Below are 19,520 nucleotides of genomic sequence, written 5' to 3'. Positions count from 1 at the left end.
TTATATCCCATTCCAAGTGCCTTCATGAAGGCGAAGACTGCCCAAGAAATTATGATACCACTTGTACATAACTGTAAAAGACGCTGTTAATTTCTGAACCAAAGAGCAAAGCCCTCACATCAGAAGAGCTGTACAGGGCAGGATGGGGAGAATAAGAAAAGTAAGGTTTTTTTTGTTTGGGCTTTTTTTTATTATTATTTTGGACAGACCTGGAAAGACACAATATATCTTGGGTGAATGCTTTCAATTCCACTTTCCATTCCACTTCAGTCAATCAATTAATAAATTACCCTCCTCAGTTTAGATAAATGATAACACTAACTGAGAAAGAAAAACATTAACTTTTACGTTCAATTTAATAAACGTGTCTCTTGTAAAACTTTTTCCTTTTAGAAAAATCCGGATAAAATAACTTGGAGACAAAATGCCTTAGCTTCTACTTATCCAGTCATCTGAATATGTAGAAAACATTGCCTGAATACAGCTCTTTAATTCTGCTTAGGAAAATTCCCCATTTGCTTATATGGAACTTTTGCATAGATCAGAACTGGATGCTTAAAAAAGGTAAAAACATTTAGACGTAATCTTAACTTCATTTTTATTGATACATTCAAGCTGGTGTGAATCATAGAGCACAGTAAAACTACCTCGATACTTCAAACCTAATTTAATCATTGACACGGATACAACATCTTATTTTGCTTCTCCTCAGCCTGTGAATTCATCTGTCTCAGCAGTCAAACAGAGACAATAAAAACCTCTATTGCTGCTGTCTCCAGATTCTTGAGCAAAAAGTCTTACAAGAAACCTTACTCTGTTCTACCTGTAACTACTAAGAACATGAATTTCCAACCCCTTAGCAGACAGTGGTTGGGAAGCCTGATTTTCTACAAAGATCTTCCCACTTTTTTCCCCTACTATGATACGAGTTTAGGACTTACAAAAGGCTTTTCTTGTAAGTTCTAAGAGTTACAGTGTCCCAGGACTTCTGAGAGCTGGGACTAAGTTTCTGTCATCACTAAAAGCCATGAAATATGAAGATCTTGGGAGTGGAGCTTCTCCCATTTTTTTTTAAATTAACTTCAAAATATGTCCCAATAAAAAGGAAGTCAGTAGGCAAGGGGAAAAGCTTGCAATGCTCTTAATTAATTTCCCAGAATGTAGGTAAAAGCCCACTTGCTGCACTTCTTCTCTCTTCCCCCTCCCTCTGACTGATATGGAAACTTGGCCTCTCTCATTGCATCACAGGCAGTAACTTTCATCAAAAAGGGTTAGAAGAGACTTAGGACTGAGGAGAAATCACTGTCCACATTCCTTATCTAGAGAAGATGTGGGTCAGGAAAGGCAGGCATTAACAAGGGAGAACTACAAGGCCTACAGCAACAAGTAGAATGCATCTAGCTGACAGAAACAGTAGAAAAATCAACTGTAAGCTTGTCAAATATTGAACTAGAGTGCCTAGTAGGCACTTGGTAAGAAAGGAAGTTCTGCTGTAAGAAAGGTGAAAGAGCCATTAATACAAGATTATAGTACAAAGATTGCAATTTAGTTCAGTTTAAGAAGAGACAGTCCTATGGATGGGAGGAAAAACAAGGCAGGATCTGCTGGGGGCAGAACCGATCATCTTGAGCTCTATCCAGTGACCTAGGCTAGACCTATGGAGTCACCAGGGAGTCTGAAGCCTGTTTCCCACAACATCATTAGGCACAACGCTGGATTTAGTGCTTGATTAATTTCCAAGTTAGGTCAATGATAAAGCAGCTGTTAAAGGGCACATCTGAAAAAGAACATAACCACTTGAAAGTAAAGCCAAGTCTCAAATTAGCTGTGCCGTGACCTATCCTTAGGAGAACTCCACTTAAAGCAACACAACCAGAGAGAACACGGCAAGAGAAGTATAGAGCTGCGCATGCTGCTTGTCAGCATAGCTCTGCAGCTGCTATATGCTGCTGTAGTTGCCTCTCCTCAAGATAGCAGCTCAAGACAGGGGCTTTATCTACACTAATTCAAGCACATCTCTCATCTTGAAATCTGTTCTGCAGTAAAGATAAGCCTTAAGTCACTTAAGGAAAAATTACTGGAAAAACTGACTTTGAAAATACATAGCAGTTGCTAAGGAGGACTAATAATACTCCAGCTTATGCACTAAGAGCACTGCCTGCAGCTAATACATTTAAGCAAAGTGTCCTTCAGTTTGAGAATAAAAGCAAAATAGCAGAAGCAGCCTATTTGTTAGAAGGAACTGCACAGCAACCCCTGTGGCATCTCAGCCACCAGTTACCTGCAAATACGTAAACAGCTTGCGGTTAGCTATACACTAAGCGCTTCAGGAATGCTCTGGGGGGACGAGTCAGAAAAGAGGCCACAGAAGCACCCAGACGTGACAGCTGACTTCCAAGACTACGCCAGGTTAATTTGAATTTTATGTTCAACCTGGAGACAAAGCCGTGTACATCTGACCTAACATACATCACTCTTGTACTGGCCCAGTACCTTCTGTTGCTAGAAACCTGTGTAACTTTCTCGGCCATACAACTTTTCCGAGTTTTGGAAGGGGAAAGGGGCAGGCAGAGGCTGCATTTCTCACCGGGATAGATGATACCATATGGGGTACTGATGCAATACATAGGACAGTGTAATAATTAGGTGAGTTTTAATTACACGCTTCTACCACGCACACCTTATCTTGTGGGTAGTCTAGCAAAACGGCCAAAACCTGTAACTTCGGCTTGACTGCCCGCCGCGGGGGCAGCGGAGGGGGACGCTGAGCGGGAGAAGGCACCACAGCTCCCCACCGAGCGCGGGGGCCCCGCGGCTGGGAGCCCCTCGCTCGCCGCCCGCCGGCGGCAGCGCTGCGCCCCGCCTCTCCACCCAGCTCGGGGGGCTCCCACAGCGACCCGGAGCCCCGAAAAGGGGGGTATGGGGGGGTGGGGGGGTGGCCGCCCCTCAGCGCGGCGCCCGCCGCTGCCTGTCGCGCCGGGCCCCGCCCGCCCGCCGCCGGCCCCACTCACCTGCAGCACCCAGAGCAGGTTGGCGGCCTCCGCCCCGGGGGCAGGCCGAGGGGCCCGCCGGCGGCCGCGCTCACCCGCCGGCGGCTGCGCCCCCGAGGACCCGTACCAATCCAGCAGCAGCGCCACGGCGGCCGCTGCCAGCAGCCCCACGGCCAGCCTCAGCATCCCGCACCGCGGGGCCACCGGGCGGCCCCCCCGCCCGGCCCCACGCCGGGCAGCGCCGCCGGCTTCAACGCTTCCGCGTCGCCGCCCACCTCCTCGGCCTGTCTGGCCGCCCCTGCCGCTCGTCTATGGTTGGCTCGGAGGACCGATGCCAGCGCGGGGCGGGGGTGGGCGCTCCCCTTCTTTTGGCGGTCTTACTTGGCGGGGCTGTGGGCGAGGCACGAAGCCTCCCGGCCGCCCCGGCTCCGGGCCTGGGCCTCGCCGGGCGGCTGCGAGCGGCTCCAGGCCACCGCCGTGCCCGGGGCTGCGAGCGTGCCCGCTGCCGCCCTCGCAGCTGGGCTGCCTGGAAATGCCCGGGCGAAAACGGAACAGGCCGCCGCGTTACCCGAGCTGCGCGGGCGGCGGCGCTCCCTAAGCCGTTTTCGTGACTGGGGGGAAGCAGGAACTGTAAGGAGGCCTCGGGCCATTTCTTCGGTCAAGAACGGTCGGGGCGAAAAATAGACGTACGGAGAGATCCGTGTCTCGTCCTGCCTTCTCCCAAGTACGGCATATAAACATTCACACCCACCCACCCCCCCCGTCAGTATTTACAATTCTACCTGCTCATCAATCTGGGCAATTGACATTTTTTGCTCCTGACATACTTTAAGTCTTTCTATGGGCTTTTGAACATGTTCGGTTTTTTTTTTTTCATATACACCATTTGAAACCTTACTATAGCAACTGTACAGTTTCATAACTGGTAAGTTATTCTTTGCTGTCAACTCCCTGTTTTCCTGACTGCTGCCCACATTTACTGCTGAGTTTTTTTCTCTCGCCATCTTAAGCACAAGTGTAGCTGAAAAAGCTTCTGTGCCTTTACATCACTGTTTTCTTTGGTATTTAATGTAGTATTCTCAAACGCCTTTTCAGATAGAAGTTTCTAATTCAATAGTGCTTAATTTTTGTTATCTTTTCTCATATATTTTGTCGTAGGACAAAGATTTGTTTTTTAGAATTGATCAAAAAAACCACTTTTCAGATCAGTTGCACTTTATTAATATATTACACCCTTTTTCAGATGTTCTCGATAATTTTGCTGTTCTTTTGCGGGACTTAATGTATGTTTGCATTCATTTTTTCCACTGCCTTCCATCTTGCTTGTCTGCTTCCTACTGCTCCCCAAAGAACACCCCAAACAACTGCTTTTTAAATCAACAGTTAGCAATCAGTAATGCTGGTAATGTGGGGGGAGTAATCCTGAAAACTACGGTTTGCTCAATTTCTTCCTGGAGCTCTAACATTTTATTTTAGCTCTAGCAGGACCGCCAAGCTTCAGCATTTTGTCTCTATTAAAACTTATCTGAATTCCTGTTTCTTTCTTCTTATTTCCTCTATTACTTTAGTATCCATGGAGATCTTGGTGTTTTGTGCCATTTCTGCCTGGGTAGTGGTGCCAACTTGTTCTTTCAGAAGTTCACTGCTACTTATTTTGCTGTCTCCCAGCATATGCTAGTTCCATATCTTTCTTTTTTGTATTATTTTAACAAGTCTATACTCTTGTTCAACTAAAGCAGCTGTTTACATTAGCATAACTTCTTCTAACAGTAAAGCGAAACCATACTGGTAGTTCAGTTAAAAATAAGGCCACGCAAGAGGCTTGTCTCGCAGCAGAGGGGACTGCAGGCAGCCCTCCAGCTGCTTGAGGCAGTTTGTTACTGTCTCGGAATCATAGCCTTGCTTCTCTTGCTCGACTACATTGGAAGCTGGATTACGCAATTGCTACCGTTGATGCTAAAACATGAGGAGGACACCAGTAATCACAGTCTAAACTTGGCTGTTGTGCAAACAACACTGCTGGTTAGTGGTCGGCCATGATATCAAAAAGGATTGAGTGCAGATCTGCAACACGCACGGACAAAACTAGATGAAGCTTTGAGTTGATTGTGAAGTGGCTCAGAGGCAAAATTCACCTTGTCTTTTTTACATCTCGTGCCTAAACCTGCCTCAGTGACAATATCTACATGGTAATTTTAAGTGACAGATTTCAGTAAGGTAAGTAAGTCTGCAGTGACTTCTTAAAATGAAGATGATGAGAAGAACTTTGAGAGTACCTGTGGCCAGGTACAGTGAGAAAAATCTATTGAATGTACCTGAAAAGGTCACCTGCAAACAAAAAGGTCACCTGCAAACAAAATCCATACTGATAACTGAGGAACATGGAAAGTTGCTTGGAGGCTTGAAGCAGTAAGACTACAATGGAAGGAAGCAGTCTTCAAAACAGATACTAGATGTTCGATAGGTGATTAGTATGTATGCCTGCAGGGCCCAAAGCTATGGTTATTTGCCTATTTCCCCAGCCCTAGAAAGGTACAAACACAGGGAATTGTGCAACTGCGACTGGTTTGCAACGACCTGGAAAACTTCCAGCAGCACTCAGGCCAGATCTGTCACGTCAGCCAAGTTCCTAAATGCCCTCATCTTCCGTCAGAGTAGCAAAGGCAGGGTACCCAAAACAGTTGTAATACGCTGTAGCAAGGTGGCGTGGAAGAAAAATTTTGACCTTGGAGACAGGCATCTGCCTGAAGCTACCGCTGCCTCCTACACTTGTTCGAAGTTCATAAAATTTTGCCTTCGCTTAGCTCAAATGGGAGACATATGCCACATCTGCTGAAGTAGCATGAATCTGCATCAGCGTATATGAAAATCACTTAAGCTATTATCTTGCTACTAATGCAGGGCCCTAAGCGAACACCCACTCTGTGCAGTTTAAGTACCCGCAGAGGAATTTCGTCCAGGTAACCGCAGGCAGGATCAACCCAAGTTTCGCTTGCCGACCGTCCTGATAGATGCTGGGGAAGCGCTTTGCTTCGGCCTCCCGCGGGAGGCAGGAGCCGCTGCCGGACGGGTCCGGGCCTCCGCTGCCCCTCAGAGCTCCTGAGCGAGCGGGCTGGCCGGCCGGCCCACGGCGACGGCGACCGCGCTCGCTTCGCCTCCCGGCCTTCAGGTGCCGGGCGCCTCCCGCCCTCAGGGGCAGCAGCGCCTCCGCCCGGCCGCCCCGCCGGCCCCCGCCCGCCACCCCTCCGCCCGGAACGACTCGGCGCCACGGAGCATGCGCGCAAGGCGGGCGGCGCCTGCGCGGTGCAGCCCGGGCCGCCGCGGGGGGCGGGCCGTGGGCGCGGCGCAGCGGCCGGGTGGCGGCGTCGGCTCCTTCCGGGCGGTGACGGCGTCGTCGGCCGCGTCCCTCGCTCTCAAAATGGCGGACGAAGTCCACGGAGGGCCCGGAGCGGGACCAGCGGGCGGCCGTGTCCCCGCGCAGCCCCAGGAACGAGCCAAGGTGAGGCTGCAGCCCGGCGCCGTTCCCCCTGCCCCCGTTCGGGGGCAGCCTGCGCTCCGCCCGCGCTGCGAGCGCCCTGCGAGCCCGCCGCTCGGTCGAGCTTTTCCGGCCGCGGGGCTCCGGCACTGCCGGCCGCGGAGGGAGCCGGCGCCCCCCGCCCGAGGGGCGGCGCCGCGGGGGCCGCGTTCTCCGTGGCGGGACCGCCGTGAGGCGCCGCGGAGGGGCGGGACGCGCTATTGTGCGCCCGCTGTCGCCGGCGGGTGGCGGCACCTGCCGAGGCGCGGCCGCGGGCTGCGGGGCCGTGCGGGGCCGTGCGAGCCCGGGACGCGCGGGGCGGAGAGCGGGCGGCCCGCTGCCGCGCACCCAGCCGCCGCCCGGCACAGCCCCGGTCCCGGCGGCGCCCGCCTCTGCCCCGGCGGGCCAGCCCTGCCCTGGGCCCGGCGAGCCTCTGTCAGGCGGCCCGCAGGGAAAGGGTTTGTCGCCAGCTCCCTGCAGCATCTCCCGCCCCCGTGCCCGCTGTCTTCATTTGACCTCTACGTAATTAAACGAGATCAAACTTCAGAAAGGCTGTCCTGCGTCCTTAAAATGTTGTAGCGCATACGCGCATCTTTTATCCCTTTTCTGACTTTGCCTTTCTTAATTAAAGGTGACTTTACTGTGGAACGAAAAAGGCTGAGTAACAGATTATTGTTCTGCAGAGCGTGAATGAAGCAACAAATAGTGAAGTTTAGAAAGGACGTAGATGGAGACAGTTGTTTATTTGCTGAACAGAATTATCCTTTCTTTTTTTTCGGTAAATTACTTTAATTGGCTATGGATTTAATATTCCCTTTCTGAACGCAACTTGGTGTTGAATCCGTCTAGTGGTAGTACCTAAGGGCCTTCTGTGCTTTCCTTCACAACCTTGTGAAGTGATTACTATGTTGCAAATACTTTTGCTAGAGGAAGTTAAAACCCAAAGGCTGTCAATTTAAGAAAGAGAGTCTGGACATGTGTCAGAAACCTTACATTTTATGTTACATTTTCCTGTAACAACCGGAATGCATAGTATGGTTTTGAAACTCTTGACTGTGGATGTTTAAAAGTTGGGCACTGGCAAGCCTGTAGAATAGCCGCTTTTTACACGATGCTACACACCATTAATAAAATTAGGAAGGTATAAATAGGGAGATGTTTACTCGTGGAACTTCTTTTGCAGGTGGCAGTGCTAAGCCAACAACCATTATTTGTTGTACCTTCCCCTTTAGAATTGTAGGGGTATCTGCAAATCATAAGGATGCAGTCTGTGACTACAGAGCCATTTCTAAAGTGAAGTATATTTCTGTGGCCATGACAGGCCTATGTGTGGAATTTTTATATATTAGAAACAATTTGATTTTAAACTAGCAAAAATGTAATTTGATTACATTACAGCGTCAAAAAACGCAACCTGAGTTGGGCAACTTCTTAAGCTTGAAAGCCGTGTATAGAATCAGAGAGGCACTGAGGGCAATAGTTGCAATCAACAGCAAAGCAATGCAGTCAGCCTTTCATTATTCAGGGACGTAAGAGGCTGAGTTAGCCCAGGCAATGTGTAAAACTGATAATTGTGGTATTGTGAAAAACACAAGGAAAGATATGGAAGAGATCCTCAGCTGCTCAAAGTTGATGCTGGTCTACTAAGTCGTTCTAATTTTTATATAGCTTCAGACAATTGTGCCAGGATTACTGTTATTCCAGGAGAGGTGGATGGCCACCCAGGCTGTGTTGTCTGCCATATATCCAAGCAAACTGCAGGAGTTTTGACAGGGAGTATGGGGTGAGGGTATTATATTAAGGGAGAAGGGGAGCTAGGGATATGGACTTAGGTCTGACAGCATTCATGAAGTTAGATTGCAAACCTGGCTATACTGATGCCAGAGACAGCTGTAATCCGGAAGCAGTACACCCAATTTACTGCTGTACTAAAGATGGTACTAGTTAGGTGGAACAAATGTATCCTGACTGACTTGTGTTTTTGCCTGTGCACAGCTGGTCTGAATGTCCTTTCACTGTGGTGCTAGAATCGGGAAGTTAAGGGAGTGTGGAGCAGAAACAACTGGCTGAATGGAGGGAGCTTTGGCCTTAATGACCTTGTCAAATCTGTCTCAGTTCAGCCCAGTCAGACTGACTCTTGCTCTCCTTTTTCACCTCTGGCTTTGGGTACTGTTGGTTGCAGTGCGGCACCACATCTGCCTGCATGACTAGTAAACCTTCCCAGAGCGCTGGGTGCACGATGCAGGATTACCTGAATGATTCTGCTGGAGCCAGCCTTATTCTGGAATGGATGGTGATGACTCAGGTAATAAACTCTTCTGCACCCAGCCCAACTCGGTGGTTTCTTTTGTGCACTTAACTCCAGCTCTTCAGGTTGGATGACTATAGTTGGAAATACCTGAGTTGGCGTTTCACTGCGTTAGTTGAAGTCAGGTCCTGTCCCTGCCCTCTGTTTCCCTATAGTGGCTGTATTGCTTCCTGAGCTGAGCTGCCCTGAAAGAGAGAGGGCTGAATTTGGGCTGCACTTGCACCAACCTAGTAGTAAATCCTGTCTATCAAACTTGTTTACTTTCTTTTCTTTCCCAACAGCATCCGCAGTTTGCTTGGCTGACTGATGGGCTGGACTTGGCTTGTCTAGTAATTGGCTAGCAGGCATTGCTGGTGGCTTAATAAAACCTGCTTTGCAGGCTGGATCCAGCCCTTTGGTTGGTTGTCCATCTGTATTCTAAACAAATTCCAGTTTGACTCCTGCCTGCTTTGGTGGCTGCTATCTGGAATGTATGAGCAGGATTTAGATGCTAAAATATTTCAAAGATTTTAATTTATACTGAATCTTCAAATTTTGACATATGTGTACCTCTTCAGTAATATTTGTGAAGAAAAGGGATTTTTTTTTTTTTTCTGAAGTCCCATTTTTTGTCATCAGTCAATACTCCTGTACAGAAGTATAGGTGTAAGTGGAGTAGTGGTGTACAAGAAGAGAAAAACTTTATTATTTGGCTATTTTCTTTAAAGGCAGGAAAATAACTTGATTTTGAATTTTAATTTCAGAAAACAAGACATGATACAGGTGCGTGTGCATTCTAAAGTATTTTAGATCTTGTTTTGTGTCATTCAGTGCTATTATATAGTTGAGAAAATGCATATGGGGAGCCTTGCTTCTGCAGTTGTGTTGTAATCAAGTAGTAATATGGAGAGGATATTCATATCCATATGCAGGTACTTCTTGAGATTAATGAAATCTCAGTCAGGCATCTTATTTTGGAGTTGCAGTGACTTCTTCCAGTTTTATATCTAACCTCTCTTAAACCGAATTAACCTGGTTAGACCAGGTGACATGTCCATATAATTTTACATCAGTTTATGTTAAGCTGAATTAGTTTAAAATGTCATCTTTAGGTAAACCAGCATATCCTTTTGTGTAAATAAGGCCTGAATTGCTTATAGTTAAAGCCACTGTTTTTAGAACAGTGGAGTGTATTGGCAGAACAGTGTATACTGTACACTTGAATCAGTGTCCAAGAAGTGGAGTCCATGAAGTTGCAACAGGTAGCTGGAGCATCGCCAAGGTCCTGCTTTTGCATCCTTATATATTTAGCACTCTATTGAAGTGCTTTCGTTTTGTTACGGCATTGAATAATGCTGTGGTTTTTCCTTCCTTGTCTGCTTTTATGTTTACTTATGCTTCCTGGTGATTTTTGTGGCTTTTGTTAGTGCAGGAGTGAACTGCGATTGTGAAGGTATCTGTCATCTTTGCTCAAGTCCACATAAAGAGCACAGACAATGGTTGCTGTAATTCTGCTGTAATACTGTTACAGTGCTGTGAGAGGTATGTGGATCCTGGAGAACGTAGCTACAAGTGGATGTTCCTGATGGCATGCAACTGTTTAAGTGGGTTCTAGATCACAGAACAGTAGAGAAGCTAGGGATAAACAGTTTGGTTTTGGTGTATAAGGGAGAGCATTTGGGAGATGCTGAATGAGTGCTGAATATATATAGATTCACTTGAATTTTATTGCACATTCACTCACTGAAGAATTAGACTACATATACAATGGATCATAAAATTCATGATAATTGGAAAATTGGGTGATTGTAAGACAAGTTTGAGTACACAGGAATTAATACAAAAACCTAGTGAGTTTTTTTGTGTTGTGTGGTTTTCTCCCCCCCCACCATAACTCTACCAAATTAATGAATTACTTCTTTATAAATATCCACTGTAGTTGCAATTTTTGAAGTGTAGTCTGGTGCTAAGAAACTTGATAGATAGTCTGTTTCTTCAGGGGTAGGAGACCATGGCCATGGATGTTAAGGATCAAACAAGGAAAGAATCAAAGTCTTTCCTTTGTTTCTCTGTAAACAAAATAAAAAGGATGTGTCAAATGAATAGTCAGAACTTAAAGAAAAAGTTCGATTTTAAAGTCTTACAGAATACTACAAATAACTCTTCAGAGATGATAATTTTGCTATTTTTCTAGGGAGCATAACTTTTCTTTTTTCTTCAGAATATGTATTTTGCACATTGTTTTGCTTTAATATATGATGCTGAACTGTTTTCCCTAGTGTTACTTGTACCTTGGTATCTACCTAATGCAGGTTTGACCAAAAAATTTGGAACAAGGTGCTTAGGTTGCATGCCTCAAAGACTTGGGAATTACTTCTAGAATTTCTGGCTACTTTGTTTTACCTGTTGAACCTACTTAGTAGTATCCTGCTAATTTTGTAGCATATTTAGGCTAGAGTGTCCGGTTGGTAGGAGGTATGATAGAGATATCTACAGCGTGGCAGAGAGAGAATTACAGGCCATGATTTCACTTCAGACGTCTCCTTGGGCACCTGTTTGTGTTCAAGCGCTTACCTCTGTGAGCTGAAGCTGCACTCTTGTGATTTTGGAGATGAGTGTGATTTAAAACTGACATCTGACCTGCAATTTCAAAGAGATTGAACAGGCTGGGTCTGTGCGTTGTTTACCCTCAAGATGACATTAATTTTAGCTGTCCAGCAGCTGAAACTGTTGCTGATGGTGCTTGTGGTTACTTTTGCTTCTCTGGTTGTCACTGGTGTGCTCTGGTTCGGCTAAACGGGTAGTTGTTGGAGACTACTGGAATCAAGATAGATTCTACTGCAGACAAAGCTTTAGTAGTCTGCGCTGTTGTTACGAGTCTTACTCCCAGTGGGCAAACACCTGCATCATTAAAGCATCTTTTAACGTTAATTGGCACCCTGCTTTGGCTTAGGGGCCACAGTTTAAATGAATGTAGAGATCAAACAGTTCTTCTGTGTTTTCAGGTTGGAGTTGATGTTTTGTTAGGACGTTAGACAATCTTGAATGTTACCTATGTTGTGCCAATACAGAATAACTTTTGAAACCAAACTTGCTTCTTTCAGTATAATTACTGATATCCAGAGTAGACCAAAGTTTGGTACGTGGCTGGTTCCCAGCTATGTTATATAAAGGAGCCCTGTGACTGACGTGTCAGAAAACAGATATTTCATAATTGAGTTCTAAATGGTCATTTTTAAAGCTTAGATTCTCTACTAAAACACTGGCTATACTTTGTCAGAGAATGTGAAACCCATCATGAACATCTACATAGTGCTTATGTGACAAAAAACTGGTGTAGGCTTCCATTTTAACTCCCTGAACCGTGCCCTTACTGAGATAGTAGAACTTAATGCTTGTAAAAAAATTGGTTTGATTTAAGACAGGGAAGAACAAATATGCTAATTAATTTCTAGTGCTTATTTTTGAAGCCTCTTCTTTGGGGAACATAAATCTTTGAGGTTGAAATAGATTGCCTTGTCTCCTTGTTATTTTTTCTGAAAATAATGCCTTGGTGTTCTTTACTGCAGTTGGATCTTATTTTCAGTGCATTAGAAAACTGGTAATTTTAAACCAGAATAAACATAAGGAAAAATTGAACTAAAAATTTAAAAGCAGAACCTTACAAGAAAATGTTAGTTCAAGAATCTTTTGAAGTTTGCTTTCTAAAGAAATTTTAAGTATTCTGCATACTTATCAAAGAACTTCTGTGTGTTTATCCTTTTAAAATGTCTTTTATGGTTGCTCAGCTCGATAGACAGTATCAGAATAAAAGTTTTCTGGGATCTGTTATCCTGCTAATCTCTCTTTAGCTAGCAACCACTGTTCTGTGCATTAAAGTAAAGCAGCCTTTTGCAGTTGGTATTTATGTTGCATGGCACCTGCTTGAAATCAGCACATCCCCAGCATTTTATATATTTACTTTTAAAATCCTGCTTCTACCAGCTGTTTTGACAGGCAGCTGGCATTGCCATCTCATGCTTGACAGGTTTGTCATGCACAAACTAAGCTTTTTTACTACTCCTTTAAACTGGAATATTGGACCGAGTACAGGTTTCAGTTTGTGCTACTGGCAGTGTCTGTTCCTTCATAAGTTGTTATTTAATGGTTATAAATATTAATATTCCTTCTTTTCACTGACTACATTAATGTATACATATAAAAATGTAATCTTGAAATTTACGCGGTCATTTTTGCACTGAAAGATCAGTGTGTCCATCAGTGCACTTCAAGTAAAGCTGCTTTTTATAGTATTGCCTATTGCAAACTGTTAGTTTGAGAAGACTTTAGAATTCAAACAGAACTGTGCTTAGAATGTAAATAAAAAACTGTCATGGAAGTAATGGCTACTGAATTAATGTACCTAATAAACCTGTTGCAATGATAAAGAAATCCTGTCGTAGTGGTGAGAAATCTCATTTAATGCTTGACTGTTGGTGTAAAGTGAATAGAGAGAGTTTGTTGTTAACTTTTTTTTCTCTTTTTCCTTATATACTTAGCTCTCATTCCTCTTATTATCTGCAGTATTCACAAATGAATGTGTTTGTGAATGACAAAATTAGATACGGATATATTGATGACAGATGTTTTGCTCTTTTTATAGCAGTATTTGTAGGCAAATACAGTTCTTCATCCTCTGACCTTTTCTGATGTGATGCTTATTTAAAGGGTTTGGAAAAAGCCTACAAACTGCCCTTTTAGATGTAGGAAAAACCTGTGTGTTTGGTGGATTTACTTTCGCGAAGATCTCTGTATGCTTACACATGGGAAGAAATACTAGTAGTGTGATCCCACAGAGGAGGACATGTTTCCATGCAAGATAAGAGGTTATCGCTTAACGATTAGTTCTCAAGTGGTGGTGTGAGGTACCCCTTCTGTAGTAATATTCTTCTGAAGAGCCATTAAAGATTACAGATTACTGCTTTTGTTGCACAGAACAAGTCAAATGTCTTGGACAAAATGGTTGCTGCTCTTTTGACAAAACTGCTTATGCTTGAGAAACGTAGCTTTGCAACTCCTCCTGGTTCCCTTTGTCTCCCTTTTTCACACAGTTTGACAATTATTGTCATCTTAAAAAAGGAGAATGTGACAGTAACACATGAATAAAGGAGGAAAAGGGATGGGGCTAGAGAAGGTTAGAGATATAAAGTATAAAAGAAGAGATAGGAGACAATGCGTGTCTTTCATGCATGCTCTTCACTAGTGTCAGGTTCCTTCACTAGTGTCACCTTTGCCTGTTTTTCAATACCTAGGAATGCCCACCGACATGGTGTGGATGTTGCTCCCTCCATAGGAAAGGTGGTGGTGTGCTGCTGCCATGATTACTCCCTTAGCTCATTCTGGTCGTTGTGGCGGTTTTATTTCTGGACCATGTGTATGTCCATATGGTCCATGTGACAGTGTGGCTGTTTCTTCAGCTAACTTTTTAAAAAAAAAAAAAAAAAAGCCCAAAACCCATCAAAAGAACTTTACTGAGGTTGCTAATACAGATATTTAAAAGCTGAGAAATCTCAGAATTCAAATTTCAGGTGAAGCCTTAATTTACTCCAAATGTATGTGGAGGTGGGGTTGCCCCCCTGCCCAATTCAGTAATTTTCAGTTTGCAGCTGAAAAATATTTTCTAGTGGGATAGTGTCAATTGGAGTCGAGTGCATTCAGCCCTGCTTCCTCTGGGCGTTCCTCTGTTTGTTACAGCCTGCGGGCCCTGGTGAGTAGGGTGTGAGTGCTGGGGGGCTGTGGAGAACCAACTAATAGTAGTATTTTAGTTACATGATAATGCTTTTATCTTAATTGCATTATCTCATGACCTCTGTCTCTTTCAGTACACTATTTCAAATTTTTTCTTCAGTTGGAATCAAATTTGGAAAATTATTTTTCTGTAGGGCTTACTTGTAGCAGAAATTGGAAGATTAATAGAGATTGAGAAAGAAAGAAGATTTCTCCTGGTGAAGGCATTTGAATCACAGAATGGCTGAGGCTGGAGGGGACCTCTGGAGATCATCCTGTCCAAACTCCCCGCTCAAGCAGGGTCACCTAGAACAGGTTGCCCAGGACCATGTCCAGTTGGCTTTTGAATATGTCCAAGGATGGTGACTCCACAGCCTCTCAGGGCAGCCTGTGCCAGTGCTGGGCAGAAAGCTGCAGTGCAAGCCCCATCCCTGCTTGTAGCTGTCTTGCACAGATCTTAGGCTTTTCTAGACTCCCAGCTCATCCTGTGCATAGGATGGTTAGAACTCAGTTGATGATGATACAGTGTTTTATTTCCTCTTCACCGGTCAGTATATGGTCAATAAAGAAAAACTAACAATTTATTCATTTATATGGTTTTATATCTTTAGCAACTGAGCACTTGACAGGTATGTGCTCAGGTAAAGGAGTGAGTGAGCAGAAGGAAGGTGGGACTACTCAAAGTGTTAAAGTATTCAAACCTGAATTTCAGTATGTGTGCACAAGGGGACCAAGATAGCATAGGGCAGTCAGTCTTAACCTAGGGGTGTGCTTTATTTGGCAGCTTCTGTATTTTTGGTAGTTTTGTGTGTAATTTTATACAGTTGAATATAGTATACGAAACAGATTTTGACGCAAGGAATAAATTACTCCTCCTAGGAGACACAGAGGATATGGGATAGATCTGAAGTTTTAGCCTGGTGCAGCTTTTAGAAATAAGAAAAAGAATTTTCTTGTTTCTCTTGTGAATGTAATGGATGTTTCCTGGGTTATGTATAGGTTGAGGATATAATTTAGTGTGTTTACCAGAAGGCAGCCAGCCTGCTTGAGAGAGTTCCCTCTCTTCCCTTCTTCCCTCACATTCCCTTCTTCCTGTCTTCCCTTCTCTGGACAACATTTAAATAGAATTAAAAGCTTTGCACAGGAATGCTTGAAATGCTTGTGAGTTAGACTGTGTGAGAACCCATTCTACACTTCTGGCAGATTTTCAGGAAAACTTAGCCCTGTATTTCTTGAAGCTATGATGTACTCTGTTCCAACAACACAGAAGCTAAACTTACACTGTCTCTTGGGAGCACGACTTAGTAAGATAGAAGAGCTACAGACTGGGATTCTCTTGTGCTTTGGAAAGAGAGCATGCTAAGGTGTTACATCCTGCCCCCACCCCCCATTTGAACAAATAAGTAACCAAATTGGGAGGGGAACTTGCTAAAGCCATAGTGCAGTATAGGTAAGTTAAAAACTAAAAACAAGTTACAGGAGGAAATGTGTTTAAGGAGGAACATTGAATTATGGAGTTTAATTATGATAGGAATAATTTACTTCCGCTCATCTTAAATCAGACATACAAAAAATAGACTTATGTGATCAAAGAATTCAGTTTTCAGTTACCTTTTACAATTTAATATCTTTCTGCGAATCCCCACCTAAGTGTGATATTTTTTTCTTTTTTAAAATGTTGTTATGCAAGTATTTGATAAATTTGGATTTAATTTTCAGTTGCTTTTTACAATCTGGTGTCTTTATGCCCCAGGTAAGCATAATTTTTATTAAAAAAGATGGTTGCTAGGTAGCTGAAAAACAACTTAATTAAAATAAAAGGGCAGTCAGCTAATTTTTTTCCTTTTCCTTTTGTTCCTTAGCACTGTGAATACATGAAAGTAAATACATACCTATATACTTGAGTACATATATGTATACAGAATGCATATATATTGCATACATGTGTATGTTAAAGTTTTTATGACTGATATGGTGATCACAGTGGTGCTTACTGCTCAAGTAATAAATCTGTTCTTGATCTAGAATTTTTGTTAGAATTGGAATTTAAATAAGTGGTTCCCTTCATTTCATGGATGACTCTTCATTTTCAGATATTTAAGGATAGGTTGAATGCTTTGTGATTCAAGAAATCTGATTGGACTGCTCAACATGCACTTATAAAATGAGGATATTCCAGGATGATTTGAGGACAGATTTGCTGTCCTGCTTGACCATGCGATCCATGGCTTCTCTTTTCCATCAGTGTCTGCCATGCATTTTCCTCTGTAACTTTGAGTTCATGGATCACCGTGATAAATGAAATAATGGACTACCTAAGGGTAATGCTAAGGAAGATTGATGGCCAAAATATCAATAGAAGCCTCAGGCCAAAACTGAACATATTAGAAGCGTAGTGTGTCTTATTAAAGTCATAAAGCAAGTGTTTAGAGCGACTACAATGTGGAACAAATCTTTAACAGATTAGTTTTGGGTAATGGATGTTATTGTTAATCTAGGCTGTTTCAACATGGTATCTCATTTCTATTTCTTCTGTTTACATTTTGTATGTAGACATTTCTTTGTACTTGTCTGCATTAGGTAGACATATAGTTTTTCAGAAAACAAATATGCAATTTCTACATAATGTTTGAAGATCTGGCTTTGAGTACTGGGATTGCAGCAATTCAGACTGCATGTGTTCTAGATTAATTTCTTCTTTTGGAGAACTGTTCTAATCTAGGCAGTAAAGCAGGGAGCTGTAGCCTTATAGATCTATTATTTAATCCCTTATCTCTGTCAATTTTAGGGGCAATCCATTGACTCGGTTGATGTAGGTTTCATTTTAAGTCAGAAATCAGGATTTTTTGCCTTTCGCATAAGATGTTGTGCATTGTCATCCTTTAAAAAGGTTGAATAGTGTACTTCTTTGAGCCTTCTCTCAATCTGAACTCCTTGGTGGTTGCTTTGCTCACTTTCTGCTTGCTGACCTAGAGGAGGTTCCCTCTAGAGCTATTTGTGAAGCTACATATGTATTTTTTTTCTTTCAAAAATAAATTTTTGGGCATAAATCAAGGTTATGTATGAAAGGAGGTTGTCTTTAGGAGCCTTGGTGGGTAAACTTGTTACCTGATTTCCAACGAGGAAAAAGAAAAGGTATTTCTAAATAATGGGAATAATGTGTAAGAAAGAATGTTCAGACTTGAAGGACAGAAATAGAACAATTGGAGAGAAGTGTTCAGAGAACTAGAGTAGTTGCAAGTAAAATTAGGAATTTAATTTAAGAAAACTAAGAACCTCAAGTCAAAACACAAGTACTTTTATTAATTGTCTTATAAATATGAAATTGCATTTTAGTCTGGTTTCCCAAGGACATTGAGCTTATATAATCAGTTGGGCTTCTTTCTACCTCAGTAACTATTGAACCCTGATGACCTGTTTCAACAAGATTTTACTGAAGGCTAACAATTTCAAAGACCATTAAGTTGCTGCACGTTTTGTGACTATAAGCAGGCTAAGGAATGAATCCCAAACTTATTTCCCAGCTAAGACTGGGAAACCAGCTGCTGCTCTTTCCATTTGTCAGCAGCTGAACAGACATCAAGATTTGTGTATTGGCTGGCCTATTGGCAAGCATGTAGTTGAAAATTAATTAGTGCATGGGTTGTTCTACAGTAGCATAGCACTTGCCAGCTCTTGCCTCAGAGTGTTTTAGTAGAAGACTTCAAGGGAACAGAGGTGACTGTGGTGGGTACAGAAAGAGAAATAGCAGAGAAATTCTTGGGAAACAATGGTTTCTTGGTTTTATTGCTCACAGAACTGACTTCTGATGTGGAAGAGAATTCTGGATTCACAGTGGAAATGCATAATCCTATTTTCTTTGTATTTATTTATTAATTTATGTTTATCTATGGGTGTACTTTTCTTGCAGTTGTGTGATGAAAGATTCGACTGCCAAGCTGAGTTTTTATGGTTCTTGGCAAAACGTGTGCCAAATATTTACTCAGCTGAAATGGACCCCTTGCTGGAGAAACAAGAAAAAATGGTCCAGGAAGCAATATTACACCCCCTGGAACATTATTTGTTTGGGGAATACCCAGATACGTTCCTGGAGAAACTACAACAGAGTGGAACCTCCCAGCTCTGTGGGAAGGTGTTCAAAGGAGGGGAGACAACATACTCTTGCAGGTAAGAATGAAGGTATGTCATCATGAATGCTCCCATGTGAGATAATGCAGCAAAGTGGTTTAATAAAACCGGTTGCGCTGCTAACTAGTCATTACTTGTGTCATGGTAGGTCTTTTCTTAACTGACAGTGGCATTTGCTTCACATTTCAAACCACTTTAGAGTGAGGAAAATTGCATATGAAAAGCAGGCTCTGGCAGAGAAATGGGGAAGTAAATGGAAAGGATACTAAAGGTATTGAAAGCCATTGGTTAAAAAGATTGGATGATGGGGTATGAATATGGGGCCTATACCTGAATTGAGGGAGAACAGGCATAAAAATCTGTGCACTGTACAGTACTCAACCATTCAAAGTCTGAAACAGAATCTAGCATTTCTGAGCATCACCAATCCTTTGCTTATGCGATAGCTGTGTGACTAATGGTCATTTTTTCACCTTCTTTCTCATCTTGGAGTGTATTAAAGATGGCAGCCTATTGATTTGGTATAATTTATTTTATTAATTCATATAAAATATATTAATTAAAATGAATAGTATGAATAATAATATATTAATATTAAAAAGCCAGAGGTCTTTGTGGTGGTTACAAAGACTGCAACTGTGTTGGCAATTCATTAGCATTAGTATGATGCTATTGTCATAGTTTATTACAGTTTTCAGTTTACTTTAAAAGCCTAGACAATTTCATCAGAAATACCAAAAGAATATTGTTAAGGATGAAGAATATTATTATGGCTAAAAAAATCCAGCCCTTACAATTTGGGAAATGTCAGAATGAAAGCTCTCTGTAAACTTTA

General features: G+C 43.0%; 2 protein-coding genes across 2 annotated transcripts in view; one reads left to right on the top strand and one right to left on the bottom strand.

Annotated features, from left to right (window-relative positions):
* The window catches only part of TMEM62 (transmembrane protein 62), a 39,290-nt gene extending 33,229 nt beyond the window's left edge, over positions 1-6,061 (bottom strand). The window contains exon 1 of the mRNA XM_075711997.1: positions 5,930-6,061. The gene's annotated coding sequence lies outside the window, so the exon portion shown is untranslated. The remainder of the gene's footprint in view (positions 1-5,929) is intronic.
* Positions 6,062-6,264: 203 nt separating this feature from the next.
* Positions 6,265-19,520, top strand: part of UBR1 (ubiquitin protein ligase E3 component n-recognin 1) — a 77,887-nt gene continuing 64,631 nt past the window's right edge. The window contains exons 1-2 of the mRNA XM_075713030.1: positions 6,265-6,489; positions 18,468-18,724. Coding sequence (XP_075569145.1) covers positions 6,265-6,489; positions 18,468-18,724 — 482 coding nt within the window. The remainder of the gene's footprint in view (positions 6,490-18,467; positions 18,725-19,520) is intronic.

This window comes from Pelecanus crispus, chromosome 6 (genome assembly GCF_030463565.1).
Source record: "Pelecanus crispus isolate bPelCri1 chromosome 6, bPelCri1.pri, whole genome shotgun sequence".
NCBI lineage: Eukaryota > Metazoa > Chordata > Aves > Pelecaniformes > Pelecanidae > Pelecanus > Pelecanus crispus.
The sequence above is the reverse complement of the archived record's forward strand: the minus strand, read 5'-3'. Positions and strand labels throughout refer to the sequence as shown.